The 27089-nt window shown below is 40.9% G+C and overlaps 1 protein-coding gene and 1 pseudogene across 1 annotated transcript; one reads left to right on the top strand and one right to left on the bottom strand.

Moving 5' to 3' along the window:
• Nucleotides 1–16340: 16340 nt before the first annotated feature.
• LOC107819447 (protein SIEVE ELEMENT OCCLUSION B-like) lies at nucleotides 16341–19497 on the bottom strand (annotated as a pseudogene).
• A 4906-nt stretch (nucleotides 19498–24403) lies between these two features.
• On the top strand, nucleotides 24404–27049 carry LOC142179883 (uncharacterized). The gene is made up of 5 exons (XM_075250770.1): nucleotides 24404–24569; nucleotides 24668–24728; nucleotides 25320–25565; nucleotides 26214–26394; nucleotides 27002–27049. Exons 1-5 carry the CDS (start codon nucleotides 24404–24406, stop codon nucleotides 27047–27049), a joined length of 702 nt encoding a protein of 233 aa, XP_075106871.1.
• Nucleotides 27050–27089: the final 40 nt, after the last annotated feature.

Below are 27089 nucleotides of genomic sequence, written 5' to 3'. Positions count from 1 at the left end.
GTCGAGCGAATGATTCGAACTCGATCCTGTTTGCATAATAAATCTTGAACATATCCTGTGGGCTTTAATGGTCGAGTGAGTGATTGCTCGAACTCGAAATAAAGGTAGCCCATAGGCTCCGCAGTCGAGCAAATGATTCGAACTCGATGCAATATAGACCGTAGGCGTAATAGTTGAATTAGCCCGTGGGCTTTAATAGTCGAGTGAGTGATTGCTCGAACTCGAAATAAAGGTAGCCCGTAGGCTCGACAGCCGAGCGAATGATTCGAACTCAATGCAATGTAGCCCATAGGCGTAATAGTTGAATTAGCCCGTGGGCTTTAATGGTCGAGTGAGTGATTGCTCGAACTCAAAATAAAGGTAGCCCATAGGCTCGGTAGTCGAGCAAATGATTCGACCTCGATGCAATGTAGCCCTCAGGCGTAATAGTTGAATTAGCCCGTGGGCTTTAATGGTCGAGTGAGTGATTGCTCGAACTCGAAATAAATGTAGCCCGTAGGCTCGGCAGTCGAGCGAATGATTCGAACTCCATGCAATGTAGCCCATAGGCGTAATAGTTGAATTAGCCCGTGGGCTTTAATGGTCGAGTGAGTGATTGCTCGAACTCGAAATAAAGGTAGCCCGTAGGCTCGGCAGTCGAGCGAGTGATTCGAACTCGATCCTGTTCACATAATAAATCTTGAACATAGAATATCGGTAAAGAAGAGAGCTTTCTTTGCAAGTCATTACACATGGGTTCATGTTTTGCGTCTGGGCTCGGGCCAACTACATAAGCTTGGTTCGTTTTGATCACTTGGCCCTTACAACATTTCCCGTTGAGACACTGTTTGTCATGAAATAACGAAGTAACTTCCTTTGCACCGAACTTGATAATCATCACAGGTGCGTTCAATGAGGCCTCAGATACTCAGCAGTAGTATCGTTTCCGCTATATGGATGGTATCGATCCCTGGTCGACTTTTGCTTTTTCGTAACGGACCTAGAAATCAACTGGTCATCTTCAACTCTTATCTTGGATTGATATCGATTCTGTACATCGGTCTAAGTAATAACTGGGTACTCGATCAGATTTTGCTTCAACCGCCGTGAAGCCATCGAGCTCCGCTCGTTTAGACCTTGAGTAAAAGCTTGAACAGCCCAATCATCTGTGACTGGTGGCAGATCCATTCGTTCTATTTGAAAGCGAGCTACGAACTCCCTTAGCATCTCGTTATCCTTTTGTATTACCTTGAACAGGTCCGACTTTCTGGTTTCGACCTTTAAGGCACCGGCATGTGCTTTTACGAAGCAATCTGCAAGCATAGCAAAAGAATCAATAGAGCTAGATGGTAAATTATGATACCATACAATTGCCCCCTTTGACAGGGTTTCACCGAATTTTTTCAATAATACAGATTCGATTTCATCATCTTCCAAATCATTGCCCTTGATGGCACACGTGTAAGAAGTGACATGCTCGTTGGGGTCGGTCGTTCCGTTATATTTGGGTATTTCGGGCATACGAAATTTTTTGGGGATTGGTTTAGGGGCTGCACTCGAGGGAAAAGGCTTTTGAATGAATTTCTTCGAATCTAGCCCTTTTATCATTGGTGGAGCTCCCGGGATCTGATCAACCCTGGAGTTATACATTTATACTTTTTTATCATTGGCTTCGACTCGTTTTGTGAGTTCCTCGAGCAATTTTGTAATTTCGGGAGTAGTCCCCGATTCCGGCTCATTTGACTTCACTATGGCTGGTTTCGTTCTGTGGGTGATTTCTCGAATCGGATTGGGCTCCGGCCTGCTTTGTTCCTGAGTTTGGCTCTACAACTGAGTTATCGCTGCTTGTTGGGCTTGTAGCATTTCAAAAATCATACGCAAGCTGACCCCGATTTCCCCTGTGTTGTGGGCGTCTCGGGTTGTGGGTCGAGCACCGCCCTGAATGCTTCTTTCCGGTTCGGAATGCTGATTCGCCTCCACAGTTATTTGTGAATTGACATCCAATGGTACTTCGACTTGAATTTCGGGTTCTTCGACTCGAGCCTCGTTGCCATTGTCAGGTAGCCTTTCGGCCCCGGGTGCCAAGTTGTTGGTTTCATCTTGAAGGCCGACTTCGAGGTCAATAGGTAAAACCATTGCTGACTTGATGTTGTAAGCTGGAGTGTACTGTAGATTTATATCAAATAATCACAGTTACCCTTAGCCCCACGGTGGGCGCCAAACTGTTTACCCGAAAAATTGGATAACGTTAAATTTAGATATGGTTCTAATGTTATGCAAATTTCTTTTGATAAAAAAAATGACAATACAGGTATTTTAGCTAATAAATGGGAATGATGAACAAGAAGACTGAATGAGTTGAAAAACAAGCACAATGATATCTCAATGTATCATGGGAGGATCCCCATCTATTGCAGTCTATCTCCCTTTTTATAGTAGAGGGTCCCTTCTTTATCTACAACGACATAATAAAATAATACATCTAGTGGAGGACTCATGATGGTTTGTCTCTTCCTTGATTCTCGCCAAGATTCTCTCCATCGGTGCGATTGTAACGGTTCTTGTCTGCGAGCTTAGCACTGGCTCGAGCTCGTTGTTAGATCGAACCCCCAGTCTTGGTTCGAGCTCGATTCTGCCTTGGGGCATCGATATTCGGGGCCTGTGTCGATCGGTGTTGCCCCGTAGTTCGATTCGGACAAGGTCTCGATAATGATATCGAGTTTTGCCGTTGATTGGTCTTATAGCTCGAAGCTCGACGCCCCTACTTCGGAATTCGTCCGAGCTTGTCATGTGGATACCCTTCGATTGAAACGTCATTGTCTCGACCGGTCTTTATGACTGAGAATAGATTTTCACCGTACACACATTAGTAAAATTATTTTTGTTATTTATTAAAAACGATGAAGTCAGAGCTTAAGCCGTGCCACTCACACAATTATGTTTTGAAAAATAATCATGGCAAATAAAATTGCTAAATAAGGATAGAAAAAAATCTTAATTGGTTGATACGAACCAATTTTTACCAAACGATTCAAATACGACTTGGATTGAACTAATCAATTCAACTTCAAACTAGTTTAAAAACTAAATGAGATCAGATCTAATTTTCTTCTAACCTTTGCAAATTGGCTAACATATATCTTTTGTACCTTCAACTTAAATATATTTGTCTTCAAGTATGTTATTTGAAAGGAAAAGAAAAAAAAAACAAAAGTTGACTTATATATTTAAAGATCCCATTTACTATAGGATAATGTTTGTTAAAATCTCTAAAATTTTCATCTAAATTTAACCAGTTCCGATTTGATTTTGGTCGAAAGAACGTATGTTCGAAATGATTATAGAGACGATTAATCCTATATGCTTTTTAATTAATCCTTTTTCTACGTAGATTGTGCATAACGCTCGCATCATACTCATTTGACTAAAAGTGAATCCCTTTTGTTCTTTTCTTTCTTTTTGTCTCTTCTTCTTTTCCAATCATGCCGTGTGAACCACACAATTATTATTTTTTTTTTGAAAAAAAGGTGTATACAGTCGAAATTGGGCATACCCGATTTCATAGGCACGAGGAGCTACCTCGAGAGTAAGCTCGTAATATACCAGGCTCAAGCTCAATGGCAGAGTATGGAGCATGAAGATCGAAGTGCTCGTTGAAGATCGAGACCGAGCATGACCGACTTCGAGTAAGGCATAACAACGGAATGGCGATATATTAGTAACCGACCGAAGATCTCGGCAGAAATCCCGGAATAGATCAAATCAAGCGGTTATTGATGCCAATCATGGGATTTATTTTCGTTATTAGAATTATACCTTATTTAGGATTCCTCTACTATATAAAGAGGGACTCCATTCATTTGTAAGGGGGAGGATTGGCTGAAAAATATACAAACCCTGCTCTCTATTTTACTTACTATCAATTACTGCTCATCACTATTTATTTTCTGTTCTTTACTGTTCTTATTACCCAACCTCGAGACCATCTCAAATCGAGGTCGAAAGCACTACTAGAACACTGGTTTGATTTATTTTACTATTCAGATTATCTATTTAATTTCTTGTTTATCAATTAGTATTGGATTAAATCACGTATCCTTGAAACCACAAAATAAGTTTAATTGTTACTCGAATTTTAGGGTAAACAGTTTGGCGCCCACCGTGGGGCCAAGGATAATAGTGATTGTTCAGTGCTGATTCCGGTAAAACACACTATTTTACGCTTGTTCTTGTCAAATATCTTTGTTTTCAGGTTAAAACATGTCAAACTCACAAAACACATCCACTCACGGTGACAATAGCCTTAGATTCCACGATGAAAACGAAAATGTGATCGCTCCAGGAGTCGAGGCGCCATAAGCTAATCTCGGAGCAACACTGGTTGCCAACCCAGTCGATGTCAGTTCGCATGTTGCTCTAAACGCGGGCGCAAATCTCGATGGGAGTGTATGAAGATAAGGCCGAATTTAGTGGCCAAGGAACACTAGGCAGAGAAGACGAAGGAGTCAGTCTCCAAGTGATATTTGAGATGCTTCAGGCTCAGCAAGCCGATATTGCTCAGTTACAAAATCAACATAGAGCTCCGAATAAGGCCGAGCCAAAAATTACTCGTCGTACCGAGCCAGTACCGGAAAGGTCGAATGGTAACGAACCGGGGACTAATCCTGCGGTAATGAAAATGCTCGAGGAGCTCACCAAAAGAATTGAATCAGGGGAGAAGAGAATCGAAGACAACAATAAAAAAATGGAGACATACAACTCTCGAGTTGATCAGATACCGGGGGCACTGCTAATCTTGAGAGGGATGGATTCGAAGAAGTTTGTACAAAAGCCGTTTCCTCCAAGTGTGGCTCTGAAGCCTATTCCAAAGAAGTTTATGCCAGACATACCCAAATAAAATGGGACCACCAATCCCAACGAGCATGTTACTTCATATATATGCGCCATCAAGGGTAACGATCTAGAGGATGATGAAATCGAATCTGTGCTGTTGAAAATATTCGGAGAGACCCTTTCGAAGGGAGCAATGATTTGGTATCACAACCTGCCACCAAATTCCATCGACTCATTCGCCATGTTAGCAAATTCTTTCGTAAAGGCACATGACGGTGCCATAAAGGTCACAACGAGGAAATTAGACCTTTTCAAGGTAAGACAAGGGGATAATGAAATGCTGAGGGAGTTCGTGTACCGATTTCAAATGGAACGCATGGAGTTTCCACCGGTCACAGATGATTGGGTTGTTCAAGCTTTCACCCAAGGGTTGAACGAGCGGAGTTCGATAGCATCACGTCAGTTGAAACAAAATTTGATCGAGTATCCAGCTGTAACTTGGGCAGATGTGCACAATCGATATCAGTCGAAGATCAGGGTCGAGGACGGCCAATTAGGAGCCCCTTCCGGTTTAGTATGTCCAAACAGGTCGACAGTTAAAAACCAGAGGGACATTGACAGGGAGCCAAGGTCGAATAGGGACCGATATTAACCATATACCGTAGATCGAAGGAACAATGGTTCATGATGCAATTTCGCTCAGAACGATCGAAGAAGTGATCGAGGACAGAATTCTCGGGGACTTATGAGCAAAAGTGGTTTTGACAAGTATGTTGATCCCACAGAGGCACCTTGGTTATCGGAATATAACTTTAGCATCGATGCATCGGGCATTGTATCGGCAATCGAAAGGATCAGAGATACTAGGTGGCCTAAACCCATACAAATCGATCCTTCCCAAAGAAACCCAAATTTGATGTGCAAGTATCATGGCACGCATTGTCATAAGACCGAGGATTGCAGGCAATTAAGGGAGGAGGTGGCTCGTCTATTCAATGAGGGCCACCTTCGAGAGTTCCTTAGCGATCGAGCCAAGAATCATTTCAGAGAAAGGGACGCCAACAGGAAAAATGAACAGGAATAACTTCAACATGTCATTCATATGATCTCCGGTCGACATTCCACATGGACCCATATTCAAACGCACTAAGGTATCAATCACTAGGGAAAAATGAACCCGAGATCATGTGCCCGAAGGCACTTTATCATTCAACAACGAAGAAGCGGAAGGCATTTCTCAGCCCCACAACGACGCTCTGGTAATTTCTATCTTATTAAATAAAGTTCAAGTTAAGCGTGTTTTAGTGGATCTAGGTAGCTCGACAAATATCATCTGATCGAAGGTCGTGGAGCAGCTCGGCTTACAAAATCAAATTGTACCCGCGGCTCGAGTCTTAAACGGCTTCAATATGGCCGGTGAAACAACTAAAGGGGAGATTATTCTACCATTGAACGTGGCTGGAACCATTCAAGATACCAAGTTCCACGTAATCGAGGGCGACATGAGGTACAATGCCCTACTCGGAAGGCCTTGGATCCACAATGTGAGGGCAGTTCCTTCGACTCTCCACCAAATGATGAAATTCTCGACGTCGGGCGATGTAAAAACAGTATACGGGGAGCAGCATGCTGCAAAGTTTTGTTTGCGGTCGATGAGATAACATCGATATCGACACTATCAACCTCGAAAAGGTCGAGCATCAAAAATAAATAGTAAGTCAAATAGCAATCACAGCCACCAGCCTCGACCGAATCAGGGAAGCATGAGATAGAAGAAGAAGAGGAGGATTTTCTGACCCCTCGAACTTTTATTGTTCCCGAAGATTCTGATGCCACCAAATCAACGGTCGAAGAGCTGGAACAGGTTATAATGATCGAGTACCTACCTGAGCGAAAGGTATACCTGGGAACAGGGTTAACCCTCGAACTCAGGAAAAAGCTTATTCAATTTCTTATTGATAACATAGATTATTTTGCTTGGTCCCATTTAGACATGACAGGGATCCCACCGGAGATAGCGACGCATCGACTAAGCCTGGACCCCGGGTTCAAACCGGTGAAGCAAAAGAGAAGACCCCAGTCCGAGGTAAAGCATGCATTCATAAAGGACGAGGTAACTAAACTTCTCAAAATAGGGTCTATTCGGGAGGTGAAATATCCCGAATGGTTAGTCAATGTAGTTGTAGTCCCTAAAAAAGGGAACAAACTTAGAATGTGTGTAGATTATAAGGATTTAAACAAGGCATGCCCCAAAGATTCTTTTCCACTGCCTAACATCGATCGTATGATCGATGCCACGGCCGGCCACGAGATCCTTACTTTTCTCAATGCCTATTCCGGGTACAAACAAATCCAAATGAGCTCGGAGGACCGAGAAAATACTTTATTTATCACCAAGTATGGAACATATTGTTATAATGTAATACCCTTCGGGCTAAAAAATGCAGGTGCTACTTACCAACGCCTAGTAAATAAAATGTTCGAAGAACAAATAGGTAAATCAATGGAAGTTTATATTGATGACATGATAGTTATGTCCCTGCGCGCAGAGGACCATTTGGCTCAATTGCAGGAAACATTCAAGATTTTAAGGAAATATAACATGAAACTCAACCCCGAGAAATGTGCTTTCGGGGTCGGTTCGGGCAAGTTCCTTGGCTTCATGGTATCGAATCGGGGTATTGAGATCAACCCCGATAAAATCAAGGCCATAGAAGACATCACCGTCGTGAACAATGTAAAATCCGTGCATAGGCTGACTGGACGGATAGCCGCCTTAGGCCGTATTCATTTTGAGGTCATCGGATCAAAGTCACAGATTTTTCTCTCTGCTCAGAAAGAAGAACGACTCGCCTGGACCCCGGAATGCCAACATGCATTAGAGGAATTGAAGCGGTACCTATTGAGCCCACCACTGCTTCACACTCCAAAGGCAGATGAGAAACTTTACTTGTACTTGGTAGTATCGGAAGTCGCGGTAAGTGGCGTCCTAGTTCGAGAACAGCAAGGTACACGATTTCTCATTTATTATGTAAGTCGAACCTTAGGAGAAGCAGAAACTAGATATCCATATTTGGAAAAATTGGCACTTACACTGATAAGCACCTCTAGAAAGTTAAGATCATACTTTCAATGTCATCACATATGCGTATTAACCACTTACCAACTTCGTAATATTTTGCACAAGCTCGAACTATCGGGCCGATTGGCCAAATGGGCCGTCAAACTCAGTGGGAACAATATCGAATATCAACCCCGGACGGCCATCAAGTGTCAAATTTTAGCAGAATTCGTGGCCGATTTGACGCCAACCCTCGTACCTGAAGTTGAAAAGGAACTCTAATTGAAATCAGGTACATCGTCGGGGGTATGGACCCTTTTCACAGACGGTGCTTCGAATGCGAAGGGGTTCGGACTAGGCATCGTTTTGAAGCCGCCCATGGGGAGCACTATTAGAGAATCTATCAAAACCTCCATATTAACTAACAATGAGGCCGAGTACGAGGCCATGATTGCAGGTCTCAAGCTAGCTAAAAGCTTGGGAGCAGAAGTCATTGAAGCCAAGTGCGACTATTTACTGGTGGTGAACTAGGTAAATAAAACCTTCGAAGTTCGAGAGGATAGAATGCAAAGGCATTTGAACAAATTGCAAGTAACTTTGCACCGTTTCAAGGAATGGACTTTACAGCATGTACCTCGGGAACAAAACAGTGAGGCTGATGCACTTGCAAATTTAGGGTCATCGGTCGAGAAAGATAAGATTAGCTCGGGGACTATCATTCAACTCTCAAAATCCGTGATCGAGGAAGGGCATGCCGAGATAAATTCTACAAGCTTAACCTGGGATTGGAGGAACAAATACATCGAGTACTTGAAGAATGAAAAGCTTCCATCGGACCCTAAAGAATCGAGGGCCCTACGAACTAAAGTTGCTCGTTTCAGATGGACATTCGATGGACCATTGGCAGTGTGTTTGGGACCAGGAGATACGGATTATGTTCTACGATAGGTCCATGAAGGCACTTATGGGAACCACTCCGGCGCTGATTCACTTATTCGCAAAGTCATTAGAGTAGGATACTACTGGGATAGCATGGAAAAGGACTCTAAGAAGTTTGTTTGAAAATATGATAAATGTCAAAGGTTTGAATCGATGATCCACCAGCCCGGATAACAACTTCACCCGGTCCTACCCCCATGGCCTTTCATGAAATGGGGGATGGATATCATCGACCCTCTGCCATGAAATAGTATGCGACAATGGTAAACAATTTATCGGCAGTAAAGTGACAAAATTTCTCGAAGACTATAAAATAAAAAGAATATTACCAACACTGTATCATCCTACTGGGAACGGACATGCCGAATCAATGAATAAGACTATCATCCAAAACCTGAAGAAAAGGTTGAATGAAGCTAAAGGGAAATGGAGAGAAATTCTACCCGAAGTTCTTTGGGAATATCGAACAACATCGAAGTCCAGTACAGTGGCAACTCCGTTTTCCTTAGTATATGGCTCCAAAGCCTTGATTCCAGTCAGAGAACCCAGCGCCAGGTTTTGACATGCAACGGAGGAATCGAACCACGAGGCTATGAATACTAGCCTCAAATTATTAGATGAAAAACGAGAAGCGGCACTCATTTAAATGGCTGCACAAAAGCAATGAATTGAAAGGTACTACAATAGAAGAACCAACCTTCGCCACTTCAGGGTCGGGGACTTAGTCCTAAAGAAGGCCACCATCAACACTCGAGATCCTAATGAGGGGAAGCTCGGCCCGAATTGGAAAGGACCCTATCAAGTCCTCGATATAGTCGGAAAAGGGTCTTATAAACTCGAAACGATGGAAGGCGAACCACTTCCAAACAACTGGAACATATCACTTCTCAAATAATATTATTGTTAAGAAATGACTTTCTCCCTTCTTTCGTTTATATATATATTCGACGCTAACTCATTGCAGGAGTTTGACCAAAGACATCGAGACCTCAGGTTTTAAAGTACGCGTTGCACTATTTTTCCCTTAGATCGGTTTTTATCCCAAATGGATTTTTCTGGCGAGGTTTTTAACGAGGTAACAATTATGTGTTACCTGGGGACCATTCAATAGTATCCAAGGCTTCTTTACAATCAACCTCGAATACTGGGGGGCATCACCTTCGGATGTTTTACTTTTGAAGAAAAATATTTCATGTCAAAGGGACTCGATAGAAAAACTTTGTAATGGGACAAATAGTCGAATGAAACGTGTTCGTATAGATTAGTCGAGCCTCGATGGAAAAACATGTACGCATGTATAAATTATACAAAGAAGCATTCTTTTTATATCAAACATCTTGTGTTTCAAAAAATAATTTCTACTATACAAGCTCTATACTTATGATTTTGTGAGAAATGGCTCAAGGGCCAAGTGCAAATATACCTCATATACTCGGGGACTGCCGTCGACGATCGACATATTCAAATAATCTAAACTCAAATTCATAAGACCTCAAAGAGGCACTCCTCGTTCTACAGGACAAGGCGCCATCATTCTCGGGGATTAACACTTCGAACAAGTTCGAAGTATTATTGGGAATAAGCCCAAGAGGCATACCCAAAGGCTACGGCCAAATTAAAGCGGCTCGGAGACTTTCGAATTCCGCAATAAAAATAGGCCTTCGAATTCTTTGAAAAATCGGTTAAAAAGGCTACCCTCGGCATGTAATCAAAAGGGCCTCGATAAAATCAGCCGTCGAAAAACCTTAAGAGGTACCAAATTATCTTAACACAAACGTGCTAAGGCACAAAAAGCAAAGGGGTTTCAATCGACATCGAACCCTCAAAAAACCCAATGGGTAAAGAATACGTGTTAAGACATAAAGAAAATTTCTTTACTAAGTCTTCTAAGCCAAAAAAGGGAAAAATAGCCATCTTTTAGAGGCCATGTCGGTCCAATCTAAAGAGCCTAAGGGCCAATACACTTAGAGTTCGAGATTTTGTTCTCACTCAATTCAGACCTAACGGTTCCACTATTCCGAGCTCAAATAAATATAGCTCGAGGATTCATCATAAAACCTTAAGGGGTCTCTTACTGTGAGTTCCAAACTTACTCGAACTCGGCTATAAAAGCAGTACATTTACGGCTCGATCAAGCCATCCGAAATTAAAATCCCGAACATATTGTTAAGGTCGGGGACTCGCCCTCGCTTAACTAGCAAACATAAGGGTTTGTTCTACTTTTAGTTTGAGCTATTGCTCACTCATCTATAGAGGCTATAGTAACCCGATTGCAACAAAGTTTTCACAAGACAAAGGAAAAACAGAATTTATCATAAATCAAAAATCAACGAAACGGAAAGAAAAGAAATCTTTCATATATGCAAAGTATTTACAAAAACCACTCAGGGTCTTACACAAAAAACAAAAGGAGAAAAAATCCTAAGTGCCTAGTCCACCTCGGGAGTCGCATCTTCGGAAGCTTCATCTTCATCTCCGCTCTCGGATCCACTCGCAGAGTCTTTCTCAACGGAAAGCAAAGCTCCAGCCTTGTCCTCCAAAACCTTCGCATTCTCGATATCAGCTGTGAGGTCGAAGCCACGAGCATACACCTCCTCAAGAGTCTCTCTTCGAGACTGGCGCCTAGCATGCTCGGCAACTAGGGACAATCTAACCTCAGCCGCAACAGAAGTTTCCTTTGCCCGAGTGTTAGCGGCTTCAGCGTCAGTTCGGTAGGAATCCACGAGAACATCTGCCTCGGATGTGGCCCTTGCAAGCTCAGCGTCCAACCGAGTCTCTAGATCTTCAACCTTATGGGCTTGACGCTCGACCGAAGACAGTTGGGCTTGAACCGTTTCTTTCTCCGAGGCGAGACGGTCCATGTTCTGCTTCCACACCAAAGTCTTTGCCTCTTTCATCTTGGCCTCCTCACAAAGCTGCTCAACCAATTCGGCCTTCTGCTGAACCTGCAGGATCAAAGTGTTAGTTGCCAATATCAAGTCAATACATAATAAGCTCCCAAAAAGTTACATTACTCGTTCAATGAGCTCGGTCTGATCTCAATGAGCTCTTGTCAACTTGGCTCGAATGCTCATGATCTCCTCTTCTTTTTGCACGTAGAGAAGTTTGAGGGCGTTTCTCTCCTCCGTAAGCTTTTTGAGATCAGCCTCACATCGGGCCAGCTAGGCTCGATACTTGGAAGACGTTTCTCGATGGAGCGATGTAGCCTGTATAGAAAGAAAGGAAATCAGACTTAGAGAAATAAGAACAAACGCAAGCATGGTAGCATGTGCTGAAAACTCACTTGGTTCAGAAGCCGCTGGGCCTCATTAAAAATGAGTGATGTGTCAAGGTCGAAAACATCATCGACCCCTGTAAAGCACCCATGAAATATATCGTCCCCTTCGGGGGCCGTCCCCGCTTCGGGGGTTCCCAAGGACCGGGCATCCCGAAATTGCCCCTCAGAGAACGTGGGACCTGGCGGTGAATCATCGATATTATTGCCCCGAGCGAGTCACTCGGGGCGTTCTCTTCACTTTGAAGGGCCTCAGAACTTGACCCTTCGGGCACACCCGCCAGTTGCTCATCACGGCAGGAGGCGTCATCAATAGCCAATGACTCGGGGACTCTGTTCGGACCTTCCCCCGAGATCACCTCGATCTATGGCTGAACTTCCTCGACCTTCACCGGCTCACCAGTTATCGAAGCTTCGACGCTTTCCCTCTTCCGAGCCACCAGCAGGCAGTCGACATCTTCTCCCTCCTCGTCCTTATCTCATAGCGTTTGGGCTACATCGGCAGACAGAACAGAGGGATCAGTCTTCGACTTTCCAGCCCTACTTTTCTTGGGCTTTGGGGTATCTGGAGTGGAGGCCCTTCTCCTTTTCTTGTCTTTGGTCGGCTTCGGGGCCTCATCTTCCCCTAGGAGAGGCGACCTTATGACGACATTATCTCCAAGACCTGTATAAGAAGAAATCAAGTTGAAAAGAAGTATTTCACAGGAAATCATCAAACACGTACAGGGGAACTTACCATGATTTTTGGCCACCCATCGACCCTTGGCCAAATCGCGCCACGAGCGCTCATCATACGAGGAGGTAGAAACCAGTTGTCGAACCCAACCTGCAAGATCTGGGACTGCACCAGGAAACTAGGGGGAAGCTGCACCATAAAGAAGAATATAGATAAGAAGAGGTAAAGGAAATATAACAGGTAATCAAACGTTATCAGTGAAGTTCTACTTACGCTTCATGTTCCATTCTTCGGGGAATGGCATCTTCTCGGCGGAGATTAAATCGGAGGTCCTGACTCGGACAAACCGACACATCCATCCTCGGTCCTTGTCTTTGTATATGCTCGAGAATAGCACCTTCGTGGCCCGGCGCTGAAGCCTTATCAGTCTGCCTCGATAAAGACGGGGGTTGTATAGCCTAATGAGATGATCGAGGGTGAAAGACATCCCCTCGATCTTGCTCGAGAAGAATCTGATCAAAATGACAATATGCCAAAAAGAGGGGTAGATCTGGCCTAGGGTTACCCGGTATTGGCGGCAGAAGTCGATTATGACGGGATCGATGGAACCCAATGTGAAAGGGTAAGTATACACACTTAAAAACCCTTTCACATGAGTGGTGATGTCCTCTTCGGGGGTAGAAATTACCACCTCTTTATTCTCCCAGCGGCAGTCCTTTTTCACATGCTCGAGATCGCCTTCGGATATCGAACAAATGTATCTAGACATGGGCTCGCATCGGCCAGGAACCGAAGAGGGTTTTTCGACTTTAAAGTCTGAAATAAGTTCACATGGCCCGAGGATGCACTCTTTGATACGTGGCTCCACCGGTGTTTTTCCACCGAGCGGCTGCGATGAGGAAGCCTTCTCTTCTTGAGAAACGGTCTTTGATGTTTTTGCCATTGCTATATAAGGTTTAAGGAAGGAAAATGCGGAATTTGCATTTTAATAAGAGATTGGCAAACGAAAACCGACAAAGTTGATGAACTTGAAGAGAATAGAAGGGCTTTTGAAGATTAGAAGAAGTTTGAAAGTAAAGTTTGAAAAAATTACAAAGGTGGTCTATTTATAATAGCCACTTTGACGGTTTGAAAGCACTAGTGGCCGACCATCAACTGGCGTTAATTAGTGACCTTGGAAACTGCGCAGACATGACGCTTCAATCGCTTATGTCGCTTATGTAACAATATTGATGTCATAATTGATCGAAATATTAAATCAAAGTCTCAAATTCGTTTCTTCTCATTACACTCCAAAAAATGAGAGGACTATATGTATACGGTCGAAATTGGGCATACCCGATTTCATAGGCATGAGGAGCTACCTCGAGAGTAAGCTCGTAATAGACCAGGCTCGAGCTCAATGGCAGAGTATGGAGCATGAAGATCAAAGTGCTCGTTGAAGATCGAGATCGAGCATGACTTAACGAAATTGCGAGATATTAGCAACCGACCAAAGATCTCGGAGAAAATCCCGGAACAGATCGAATCAAGCGGTTATTGACGCCAATCATGGGATTTGTTTCCGTTATTAGAATTGTACCTTATTTAGGATTTGTCTACTATATAAAGAGGAACCCCATTCATTTGTAAGGAGGCGGATTGGCTGAAAAAATATAAAAACGCTGCTCTTTATTTCACTTACTATCAATTACTGCTTATCACTATTTATTTTCTGTTCTTTACTATTCTTATTACCCAACCTCGAGATCATCCCGAATCAAGGTCGAAAGCACTGCTAGAACACTGGTTTGATTTATTTTACTATTCAAATTATCTATTTAATTCCTTGTTTATCAATTAGTACTGGATTAAATTACGTGTCCTTGAAACCACTAAATAAGTTTAATTGTTACTCGAATTTTAGGGTAAACAAGAAGATACTAATAAAGTGAAAAAAGAAGAAGAAGGAAGATGATAAAGAAATGAACTTTGAACCCAAACTAATCTCAAAAGTTAATTCATAAGCTCATGATTGCCCAAGAGTATATAATTAAAGAGATTATTCCACCCCTTTAGAACCGGTGTGTGGTTCAACACCCTCTGCACATCTAGAACTAAATATTTGGAGCGCGGACAATATAAGTGGACAATATAAGATGTGGCCCAATATCGAATAAACAATAAATTGAGATGTGGTTAGATCTAATACCATATTAAAGATATGAATATTGAGTCTAACTCAATTTTAAAAGTTAGTTCATGAGATAAGTATTATCCAAGACTATATAAAGAGATCGTCCTACCCTTTACAACTAGTGTGGGACTCAAGAGAAAATTGAAATAGAAAAGAAATGTAAATGATATATATAACTATATAAGTTAAATATTTGCACTAGGGTGACTAAGAATATATGAGAGGATAATAAAATGTTCCAAACGTTTGCCTCGGGCTTGACAACGCTGGATGAATAAAGAAAAGAATTACACTTCTTTAGAAAAGACAAGAGTGGGTTGCTCTAGAGGTGAGCACCCTCCACTTCCAATTAAAAGGTTGTGAGTTCGAGTCATCCCAAGAGCAAGGTGGGGAGTTCTTGGAGGGAGGGAGCCGAGGGTCTATCGGACACAGCCTCTCTACCCTAGGGTAGGGGTAAGGTCTGCGTACACACTACCCTTCCCAGACCCCAATAGTGGGATTATAGTGGGTTGTTGTTATTGTTGTTCTTTAGAAAAGGATGGACAGGAAAAAGAAATAGAATGAAATGAGAGTTTTTCCTATATATACTATAATAGAAACTTATTTATCTATTTTCTCTAGGTTTTATAGTTTTCAAAAAGTATCTAGGTTTTTTTTTTACAAACTGTATGTATTCCCCCTTAAAAAGCTTTCTCCCCATTATTAGCATCTTCAATTAAGGGATTGAATTATATCCTTTTCTTTTTTTTTTACTCCACTACCATCCCTAGACCCCACTAGTGGGATTATAATGAGTTGTTATTGTTGTTGTTCTTTAGAAAAGGATGGACAGGAAAAAGAAATAGAAAGAAATGGGAGTTTTTCCTATTTATACTATAATAGAAACTTATTTATTTATTTTCTCTAGGTTTTGTAGTTTTCAAAAAGTATCTAGGTTTTTTTTTACAAACTGTATGTATTCCCCCTTAAAAAGCTTTTACCCCATTATTAGCACCTTCAATTAAGGGATTGAATTATATTCTTTTCTTTTTTCTCTACTCCCCTCCCTCCCTTTTCTTCTACGCAGATCTGGAAGCAACTTCTTCTTCCAATATTATTTCACCAAAATTTTTCTTCCAGTTTCTCGAAAACTCTATACAAGATACTCACTTCTGGTATAAGAAGCCACAAGAAAAATATAAATGGACAAAATAAGTCTTAAACCAAAAAAGAAGCCATACTCACCATAGAAATGGAACCAAAGAAATAGTTACTTTTTGTATGGTAACATTTTCGATCCTATACAATTTTGAAGATCCATCACAGTAATTATAGAAAATCTGAAAATTTTATATCTATAAACGTTACTACTCTAAAAACTAATATAATTCTGACACAAGATTGTATTGTACTTGTATCAGTGTTGTATCAAGTATTTTTCATGTATTGATGCATCAAATACAATTCAGATACAAATTTGATACAATCCTAAAAGAATTTTTACACAATTTTAATACAATTACGATACAACTCAAAACCAACTCTAAACTTAAATTGATACAATATTGTATTATACTTGTATTAGTATTGTATCATGTATTGTTTTAGGTACAAATTGTGATTCAATCGTGATACAATTTTGATTTTCATCTTTTTCAAGTTTCAATCTAAAACATCCACCTAGAACCAACTCCATCTAAACTGTGTGCAATTGCTGATAATAATCAATAAGTGCAGGCACAAATCCTTTTTCTCTAGCATCTTTCTCCCAAACTGTATAATCATCTAATGTTTTAGTGATTATCACACTTTTGGCTCGTGCCATTTCGAATGATCCTCTGCTTATAAGTGCCCACCCTTGATCACTTCCATCAAAACTCAGCATTGTCAACACATCTTGCATAATTTTATCTTCTTGGATTGTCTTTCCAAGTTGCATTTTAGAGTAAAACATGCTCTCTATTCTTGTCCAAAAGTACCAAACTGATGTTAAGTCCATCAAACAATAACTCAGATTTTCTGCTGTTACCATATCGTTGATCTTTTGAACTCGTTCCTTGTTGTTGCTCTTCCCTACATACATCATTAGTAGTTCAATCCCAGCTCTCTGTGCCACACTTCTTGCTAATTTCGTGAAACTACGGATCCATTCTATGTCTTCTCCTCCATATAAACAGATAAACTTCTCACTCGTCATCTGGTTGCCACATTATAAAACCAAGATTTTTATTAGAATTAATTAGTACATGGATCATGGATGTGAGTATAAACATAAAATAGCAAGGCATTTTTGTTGTAAGCTTACCCATTCAATTAAATTGTGATCAATGCCATCGACGACTAGCTCAAGACGCCAAGATTCCACGCTCCACAAAGCTTCCTCTTTGGAAATAGTGAAAGGATAGGCCAAATTTCCCCAAATCCAAGCCATGTGAATAGCATTTGGACAAGCCACTTTACCCTGTTGTGGATCCAAGGTTACAAGCATCATTTTCTTGGAGAAATGCCACCTTTCTTTGACAAACTTGACGATTGCTGGCTCTAACAAGGAAGGATGGTGCAATGTGTACCACGGCATTATTGCTTGCAGCTCCTTAAATTTCATTTCCTGCTCTTCATTCCAACCCTTTGATTGATCCACAATCGGAAGCCACACTATTTCGTATTGAAGTTCTGGCCTTGCCCTTGATTCAGTGTATATATGAGACAGTACTAACAACTCTTCAGGGCTGGCGTCAAGATCTGACAGAAGAAGCAGAACAGTCTTTCTTCTAAGCACCTCAATACTAGCCTGAAGTCAGGGAAAACATAATCTTTAACACAGGAAAAAACATAATCTTTCTTTAAGGTTAAAAGAAGTAAAATTTGAACGTACCCTCGTGCGAGTGGTTCCTACTTCAAGTGGGAGTAAATCGTCCTTGATATAAATCATTCCCCTGTTTATCTTCATGTTGTCGAATTGGGTTGTCTCAAAGAGGTGCACCAGCATCTGATAGTACTCAACGTGCATCTTCTCCTCTGCATGGTATTGATATAATTAAGCCATGTAAAAAATTCCAAGAACTAGCTCAAATTCTAGTTTAAATCATGATTTTGTTACTTTATTGATGATTTCTTGATTCCTTGTGAAGGATTTTGAAGTTTCAATTTCACTGAGATACTTTAATATGTATCTTAATCTGTCACTTCTCTTCCATTTTCTTGTATATTTACGATTTGATGATTAAATTTACTCACGAATATGATGACAGCAACTCTCTAATTCAGATTTGAGGTGATCGTTTATGTTTCTCAGCTTGTGAGTGGAGCTTGACATTTCCCATGTGTCTGATGTGGTAGCTGCTATCATCCTGCATTATATCAATTTGTTTGCATGTAGTTTTGTTACTTCCATTTGGACAAAATTAAAACGGAGGCTTACTCATAGTTCATTCCAAGAAGGCTAGTAAGTTGAGAAGCACAAGCAACAATACTTTTAATGGTCCAATAAACAGCAGTAGGAATGTGGGAAGTAGCAACAGACAGAGATGGTTGATCTTCAGAGATGTACTGAGAAGGAAGCCTGTTGAATTTAATTATACGTTTTGTTACTTCCAAAATGACCTTGATAAGTTCGTTTATGGCATCAAATAGCGACTTGAGGGAAGCATGGTGTTCCATAGTATCTGGTAGCTGTTTCAAGAGAGCCAAAGATTTTGCCAAAGGATGAGTAGCAAACATCTGAGCCACCAGCCAGAATTCACCATAGGTAATGGCAAATGCTGCTAAAGATAGCACTAGTTTTGCGTCCCTTTGTAGACAGAGAGCATAGCTAAAATTGCCATTGTTGTTGAATGAGTATCCCCACCACCTGAGCACTTGCATGTCAACTGCAATTACATTTTGTAAAGATAAACGTGTTATAGCCATAAAAGAATAATCAAATAAATAAGAAATAAACGGGCCAATTCTTTTTTATGGTATCATATATGTTATAGATTCGTGGGGATTACAGAAAATGGACAGACTAAAAAGAAAGTGTGTAGACACACGGAATATTAGTCAACCTGGCAAGAGACTTTGTGTATGATATAAGCCAATCCTTCTAGTATGCCATCAAAGGCAAGTGATGCTTTTTCTTCTAACTTCAATGCTTCAATGTTGGCTTCATGAGGCTGAGTAGTGCCCTGAAAACATATAGCATTGCAAACAAAAGTTATGAAAACAAAACGTCCTTGTTTTGACAAGAAATGTGTTCAGAAAATTAGATTATATATCATGTAATCAAGCTAAGAAAAATTAAATATTACATGTAGCACGCCATCAATGGTAGCAGGGTAAGCATGTTGAAAAATCTCCTCGACGACTTGGAAGATGATTTTAACATCAACTTCGCGACCAATAGGATTGTGAGTACCAAGAATTTTCTTGGACATAGCATGATCATCAGACAATGAGAATACTGGGCGTTCTCGTCTAGCCATTGGCCGCGAAGGCTTACTACCATGACGAGCAGATGGCACCAAAGCACCCATTTTCCTGGTTTTTAATTTGGCCTTTGAAGAAGAAGTTAAAAGAACTGGCTTTGGTTCGATGATGTTAACTGAAGCATGTATGCAAGGTATATATTGTGAGGAGAAAGATGGGAATAAATTAAGGGGGGAGGAAAAATGTAAATGAATCGAGTACCTTGCTTGTAAGATGGTGTAATATGCTAAACCATTTCCGAATTTGAATAGGGAGTAATTATTACACTGCCTATGGTGGTCCCTTTGAAATATTCTTTATAGGGTTAAAGCATAAAATACTTTTTGATTTGATTATCTTGAAGTAGAGTTATCACTGACTTTTCTTCTAAATAAGAAGTGTTTATTTAATTAGGCTACTCCCCTATTGCATAATTAGATGACCAAGGAGAGAATACCTGATATAGGTTAAACGCTTGAGGGAAGAGGCAAAGAACATATATAAATCCTCATTCTACCTGTTTTTTCTCCTCTCAAAAGTCACTAGCCCTGGGAAAAAGATAGAAAGGTAACTAGCACGTCTAGCAGCACCCCGAAGCTGTATATATCACACTTATCTGTGAACTTAATGGTCTGGTAATATTCTGGTGCGATGTATCCTAAAGTTCCTACCACGTGTGAAGAAACATGCGTAAGGAATTCTGGGTATAAATTGGACTGGGGCCTATGTATTGGCTCGAGGAGTTTTGAGGTGAGTTGATATAACCCTTTAATAAAGTGGTTCTACTCACAAAGACATGCCCACAAAGTGTTTGATAAAATACTTTAAAGAGTTAACATGTGCTTAATTGGAACGAGTGGGTATATGTTGACTAAGTATATTCTAGTTAAAGCTTATGTATTTTACTCGAGAAGTATAAGCATCTATTTTCATATTCTTATGCTTTATTACACGATCTTACATGTTAAATGGTGCACAAGTTTCACACCAATAACGAATACAGTAGTCGTACAACAACAAGCTTACCCAATAACCTTTATTTCAAACACTTTGAGATGTGACACATATCTACTGCCATCCTTATCTTCTGCTACTCAGAAATCCCCTCCATGTCATTATATGTCCACGGAGCAGTACTATAAGACCAGTGTTGGAGTTTTATGTATGCAAAGAGATGATTACCTCAACTTTATGTTCACTTTAAAAAATAATACTATGGGAATCACTTATCAAAGTTTTGAGAGTTAGAACTTTTAAAAATACTTTGAGTAATTCTATTTCATGCTTATGCTATGTATGCACTCAAGAATATAGATATGAATATTGATAGATCACTTTTCAAACAAGATTTAGACTTGAAAGGTCACAAGAGAAGTTTTAGAAAGAAAACATTTTTGGGAGTATCCTCTATTCTGATAAGGGGTCATCGTCCAGGCCGAGGGTTCCTGACCAAGGCGTAGACTTCCTGAAACTACTTGTGCCACAGTAGAGAACACACGTGCCGAGAGTCTCGTTGCGGAGAATTTACTTAGCCATGCTGAGGTATGATACATGAGCGCTGAGAACTATAAAACGGGTGGCACATCGTGGATTGGGCCTATTCGATCGGGTTGGGAGCGAACTCGTGCCGATCAAACGGTGACTAAGACAGAAATAAGTCAGGATAGTTGGAACTCCCGAAGTATAAAGTGAAGTATTTTTTTTTATAAAAAAGAAAAAGAAAATAATTTCTTTTAGAATATTCATAAACTGCAATTATGCAATTATTTTAGAATTGTTCTTAGAAACTTTATGTTTTCCTTGCATTTAGAATCTTTTCTCGTAATGTATATTTTATTAAAGTTTCGTCCCCTATCGTTGAGACTCACTGAGTACAATGGATGGCACTGATATTCTCTTTTGGGAACCTATGTTGGTCTGCGGTATAATGTAGGAACTGATTTTGCAGGCGAGCAAGCTACTGGTTAGGACTTCCCTCTCTTCCAGTGCTATTGGTGAGCTCCGCTTTTGTTCGTGTAGTATTCCTTCGAGTCATCTTTATTTAGTTATTTCTTTGTTTACTTGGAGAACTAGCCAGACAATCTCATGTCCTGAGCAGTGCGTCAGTTATCAATAGAGGCTTCATAAACACAATCGGTGGGTTGAGATTCAGGTGTTTTTGGTAATAACTTAGCAGTATTTCATTGGTTACTACGAATAAAATTTTAAAATTAGTTTATTTTAGATATTTAAATTAATTAAAAGTATTTGGTTAAAGTATTGCCTTGTTGAATATAAAGTTTGAAGTTATAATAGATTTGATAAGCGCAGATGGTTCGCTCGGTCAAGTTTAGTGATCGGGTGCCGGTCACGGCTTTTTCAGAAAATGGGTCGTGACAAACTTGGTATCAGAGCGTCAGGTTTATGGAGTTCTAGGGGTTTATGAAGCAGTGTTAGTAGAGTCTTGTTTATGGATATGAAGCGCGCCATACTTATAAACAGGAGACTACAAGCATTTAGGAAATAGTCTCATTTTTTTCATACTTTAGATCGTGTAGTAGAGCCTACCTCTAAGAAATTATCTAATGTATTCGTTTCTCCAAAACTCGTTGAAATGGCTCGTACTCGCAACTCTGACACCGACACTAAGGATGATGCTCAAGAAATTATTGCTACTATTGTGGCTCAAGGTAGAACTAAGAAGGCTACAACTCAGAAACGAAAGGGTAAATCCACAAAGGGATTCAAGTACCCCGGGTTGAGCCTGAAGAAGGGGTGGAGCATGATGATCCAACACCTCAGGATCCAGTGCCGCCCCCAACAGCAGCTCTGGCTCAGACAGCTATATCTCCAGAGGTGGGTCAGATGTTTAATGCTGTCAACAATGCTATGGAGATGTTTAAAGCCTTCATGGCCAACCAGAACAAGAGAAAAGATGAGATTCTACCTCAATCAAATAGACAGAACAATTCTGAGTCCTCAAGAGTGAATGAATTTTTGAAGCTGAGTCCTCCATTATTTCGTGGTACTATAGTTGATGAAGATCCAATGTTGTGGATGGAGGGTGTCAAGAAATCCCTCTGAGCGATGAAGGCATTTGATGATGAAGCTGTGGAGCTGGCTGCCTACCAGCTTAGAGATGTGGCTGGCGCTTGGTTTGAGATGTGAGAAAAGGAAAGGGATGAAGATGATGGTCCGCCTACTTGGGAAGAATTTGAAGAGGCCTTCATGGCTAACTTTATCCCGGGAGAGGATAGGGAAGTTAAGGCTACAGAGTTCGAGCAGCTCAAGCAAGGGAATAAAAGTGTGCAAGAGTATTATATGGAATTCATAAGTTTGACTAAGCATGCTCCTCACATGGTTAAGATAGAAAAAGCAAAGATCCGCAGGTTTGTTGGTGGTTTGGCTTACCACATTAAGGATACGACATTAGCTGCAGCAGTAGGAATAACAACTTTCTCCTCTGTTGTGGGTTTTTCCAAGTACTTAGAAAAAGACAGACAACAAAGGACAGAAGAAAATGAGCATAACAAGAAAGCACGGACAACGAGCAGGTTTAATAGTATATCCAGCGGAGGTGGAAGGGGTTACTCCAATAAGGAGTCATTAGCACTAGCTCAGTCCAGTCATCAGTCAGGTGGTGGGACTTCCTTCAGATGTACTCAAAGTTATGGAAACCAGCCTCGCCAGAATCAAAATTTTAGGACATCATCCTCACATAGCCAGAGTCATGCTGAGCAACATTCACAACAACAAGGTCTTTGTGGAACATGTAAGCGGCAACATTCAGGTCAGTGCAAGCTCGAGTTTCATGGTTTCTATCATTGCGGAGACATTGGTCATATAAAGGCCAACTGCCCAAAGTTGCGATGTAATTTCAGTGGGGGATCAACTCATCCTTCTAGTTCCTCAGCTACTACAGTTACACCACCTTAGGCTCGTGGTTCTCATAATCAGACCAGGCATGGGGCAGGCAGAGGTGCAAATCGAGTTACTCAGGGAGGGGGACAACCCCGTTTGTTTACTACACTTGATCGTCAGAGTGCAGAGGCATCTGCAAAAGTTATTACAGGTATACTTCTAGTCTGCTCACATAATGCTTATGCCATAATTGATCCAGGTTCAACGTTTTCGTACGTGACTCCAAACTTTGCAAATATACTCGGGGTAGAACCTGAACAACTTAGTGAGACATTCCTAGTATCTACCCCAGTTGGCGAGTTAGTGGAAGCCACAAGAGTCTATAAAGGTTGTATAGTTTCAGTCCAAGGTCGCAACACCGAGGTCAATCTCATAAAGTTAGAAATGGTGGATTTCTATGTGATCATGGGTATGGATTGGTTGTCTTCCTTCTATGCCATGTTAGATTGCCGTGCCAGGATAGTCAGGTTCCAATTTCCAAATGAAGAAGTCTTAGAGTGGAAGGGTAGTTCAGCATCGCTTGTAGGTAAGTTTATTTCTTACCTTAAGGCACAACGAATGATCGGTAAGGGGTGTCTCGCCTATTTGGCTCACATTATTAATCCAGAATGAGAACCACCAGCTCTTGAGTTTGTGCCAGTTGTTAGAGAATTTCCAAAAGTTTTCCCAGATGACCTTCCCGGACTTCCTCCTGAAAGAATCATAGACTTTGACATCGATCTCATGCCAGGCACTCAGCCCATATCTATATCTCCTTATAGGATGTCTCCAGCAGAACTTAATGAGTTGAGAGAACAGTTGAAAGACTTCCTTGACAAGGGCTTCATCAGGCCGAGTGTTTCACCTTGGGGTGCCCCGGTCCTGTTTGTCAAGAAGAAGGATGGGTCTCTCAGAATGTGCGTGAACTATCGACAGTTGAATAAAGTTACCATTAAGAACAAGTACCCACTGCCAAGAATTGATGATTTATTTGATCAACTTTAGGGTGCAAAGTACTTTTCAAAGATAGACATGAGGTCGGGGTACCATCGGTTGAGAATCAGAGAAGAGGATATATCTAAAACAACCTTTAGAACTCGCTACGGGCACTATGAATTTCTAGTAATGTCCTTCGGGTTGACAAATGCTCCAACTGCATTCATGGACCTCATGAACAAAGTTTTCAATCCATTCCTTGATACCTTTACTATCGTGTTTATAGACGATAGTTTGGTATACTCTAAGAGAAAGGATGATCATGCAGACTACCTCAGGATAACCTTGCAAACGTTGAAGGAGAATGAGCTTTATGCCAAGTTTTCAAAATGTGAGTTTTGGTTGCAGTCAATGGTATTCTTAGGCCACGTGGTATCTAGCGAAGGCATAAAAGTAGACCCTCAAAAGACAAAAGCAGTCAAAAACTAGCCAAGGCTGACAACGCCACCGAAATCAGGAGTTTCTTGGGATTAGCTGGCTACTATAGAAGGTTTGTAGATGGATTTTCCTCAGTTGCAGCTCCATTAACTAAGTTGACTCAGAAAGCAGTTAAGTTCCAGTGGTCAGACGCTTGTGAGCAGAGTTTTCAAGAGTTAAAGAAGAGGTTGACCACTGCACCTATGTTAACCTTGCCGACAGGTTCGGGTGGGTTCACTGTGTATTGTGATGCCTCCAGAGTTGGTCTTGGTTGCGTTCTTATGCAAGATGAAAAAGTTATTGCTTATGCTTGTAGGCAATTAAAGAATCATGAGAATAACTACCCCACACATGACTTGGAGCTTGCAGCAGTAGTGTCTGCATTAAAGATATGGTGACACTACCTTTATGGCGAGCATTCTGAAGTGTTTACAGATTACAAAAGCCTCCAGTGCATTTTCAAGCAGAAAGAATTAAATTTGAGACAGAGAAGGTGGCTCGAGCTATTAAAGGATTATGGCATCAATATCCTTTATCACCCGGGCAAAGCTAATGTGGTAGCGGATGCACTTAGTAGAAAGTCAATGGGTGTCCTGGCCCATCTTAAAGTACAAAGGCGAACTTTGGGTTGAGAAATTCAAAAACTGGCAAATGATGAAATTAGATTGGATGAGACCAATGAAGGAGGTATAACTACTTATGCCTTAGCACAATCCTCTCTTATTGAACATGTTAAGGCTAAACAAGACGAAGATCCGTACTTAGTAAAGTTAAAAGAAGGGGTCAGAAACAAAGAAACCAATGCTTTCACTTTAAGAAGTGACGGAGTTTTGAAGTTGAATGATCGGATATGTGTGCCTGATGTAGATGGTCTTAGAAAGGCCATAATGGAAGAAGCTCACAGCTCGAGGTACTCTATCCGCCCAGGTGCTACTAAAATGTATCTGGACTTGAAAGAGTTGTATTGGTAGAAAGGCATGAAGAAGTAAGTCGCAGATCATGTGGCTAAATATATGAATTGCCAGCAAGTCAAAGCCGAGTATCAGAGGCCTGGTGGCCGAGCTCAAGATATAGAGATACCACAGTGGAAATGAGAGATGATTAATATGGATTTCGTAGTAGGTCTACCTCGCACATACCGTAAGCATGATTCAATTTGGGTTATTGTAGACCGACTGACAAAGTCCGCGCATTTCCTACCAATAAAGACGACAGATTCCGCAGAGCAGTATGCGTAGTTGTACATCAAAGAAATAATCTGATTGCATGGTACTTCAGTTTCAATCATATCTGACAGAGGCCCTAAGTTCACGGCGCATTTTTGGCAGGCATTTCAGAAAAGATTAGGTACCAAGATCAATTTGAGCACTGCTTTCCATCCACAAACCGATGGCCAGGCAAAAAGTACCATTCAGACTCTCGAAGATATGTTGCGTGCATGTGTTATAGATTTTGGAGGTAATTGGGATGATCACTTGCCAATTATAAAATGTGCTTATAATAATAGCTATCAGGTCAGCATTGGTATGGCTCCTTATGAAGCGTTGTATGGGCGAAGATGTAGGTCTCCAGTGGATTGGTTTGAACCAGCAGAGGTATCGTTGATTGGTTCAGAGTTTGTTTGTGAGGCCTTAGAGAAAGTTCAGCTAATCAGAGAAAGACTGAAAGCAGCTCAGAGTCGTCAAAAGTCTTATTCTGACAAGAGGCATCGTGACTTAGAGTTCATAGTTGGTGATAAGGTATTTTTGAAAGTTTCACCAATGAAAGGAGTTATGAGGTTTGGTAAGAAAGGGAAACTTAGTCCTAGATTTATCGGACCTTATGAAATTATAGAAAAGAAAGGAAACGTGGCTTATGAGCTAGCGCTGGCCGTTGAGTTGTCCTCTATTCATTCTGTCTTTCATGTGTCTATGCTTAGAAAGTACATTCATGATGAGTCGCATATAATACGTGTTGATACCATAGAAATTAAATAAGGCTTGACTTATGAAGAGGTACCTATAGACATCCTCGATAGGCAAGTAAGAAAGTTGAGAACAAAAGATATAGCATCAATAAAAGTTTTGTGGAGTAATCATAATTCAAAAGAGGCTACGTGGGAGGTCGAGGAAGATATGAAGAAGAAGTACACTTATTTATTTGAGAAACAAGGTATGTGAACCTATGTTTGACTTGACATTTATATTTTATTTATTAAATACAAGTTAGCAAGTGTTTGTGTCCTTACTAGATTATACTTAGTTGTTGAAGTAATTTAGTTTCTGTCAGAGCATATTTAGTTATTAAATAATTTAGTACCATGCCAAAGTACATTTAATTCATTAAAGTGATTTACTTTTGCTGAAGTGTTGTGCTTTAGATTTTGGTTGGTTATTGTGGTACCTCCTTGCCTGAGTGTGAGCAATTAGTTTATGAGTGGTGTATGGTGCCTATG

The sequence above is a fragment of the Nicotiana tabacum genome, chromosome 4 (genome assembly GCF_000715075.1).
Source record: "Nicotiana tabacum cultivar K326 chromosome 4, ASM71507v2, whole genome shotgun sequence".
Classification (NCBI taxonomy): Eukaryota; Viridiplantae; Streptophyta; class Magnoliopsida; order Solanales; family Solanaceae; genus Nicotiana; species Nicotiana tabacum.
Note: the sequence above shows the minus strand (reverse complement) of the source record. Positions and strands in the feature narration are given on the sequence as shown.

What these genes read in the sequence shown, in the direction of transcription:
- LOC142179883 (XM_075250770.1), top strand. Translation starts at nt 24,404, where the DNA reads ATGGACCTCATGAACAAAGTTTTCAATCCATTCCTTGATACCTTTACT. An exon ending in GAAGAAGCTCACAGCTCGAG is followed by an intron (nt 25,566 to 26,213) that starts GTACTCTATCCG and finishes GTATGGGCGAAG; the next exon opens with ATGTAGGTCTCCAGTGGATT. An exon ending in AGTTCATAGTTGGTGATAAG is followed by an intron (nt 26,395 to 27,001) that starts GTATTTTTGAAA and finishes CTTTTGCTGAAG; the next exon opens with TGTTGTGCTTTAGATTTTGG.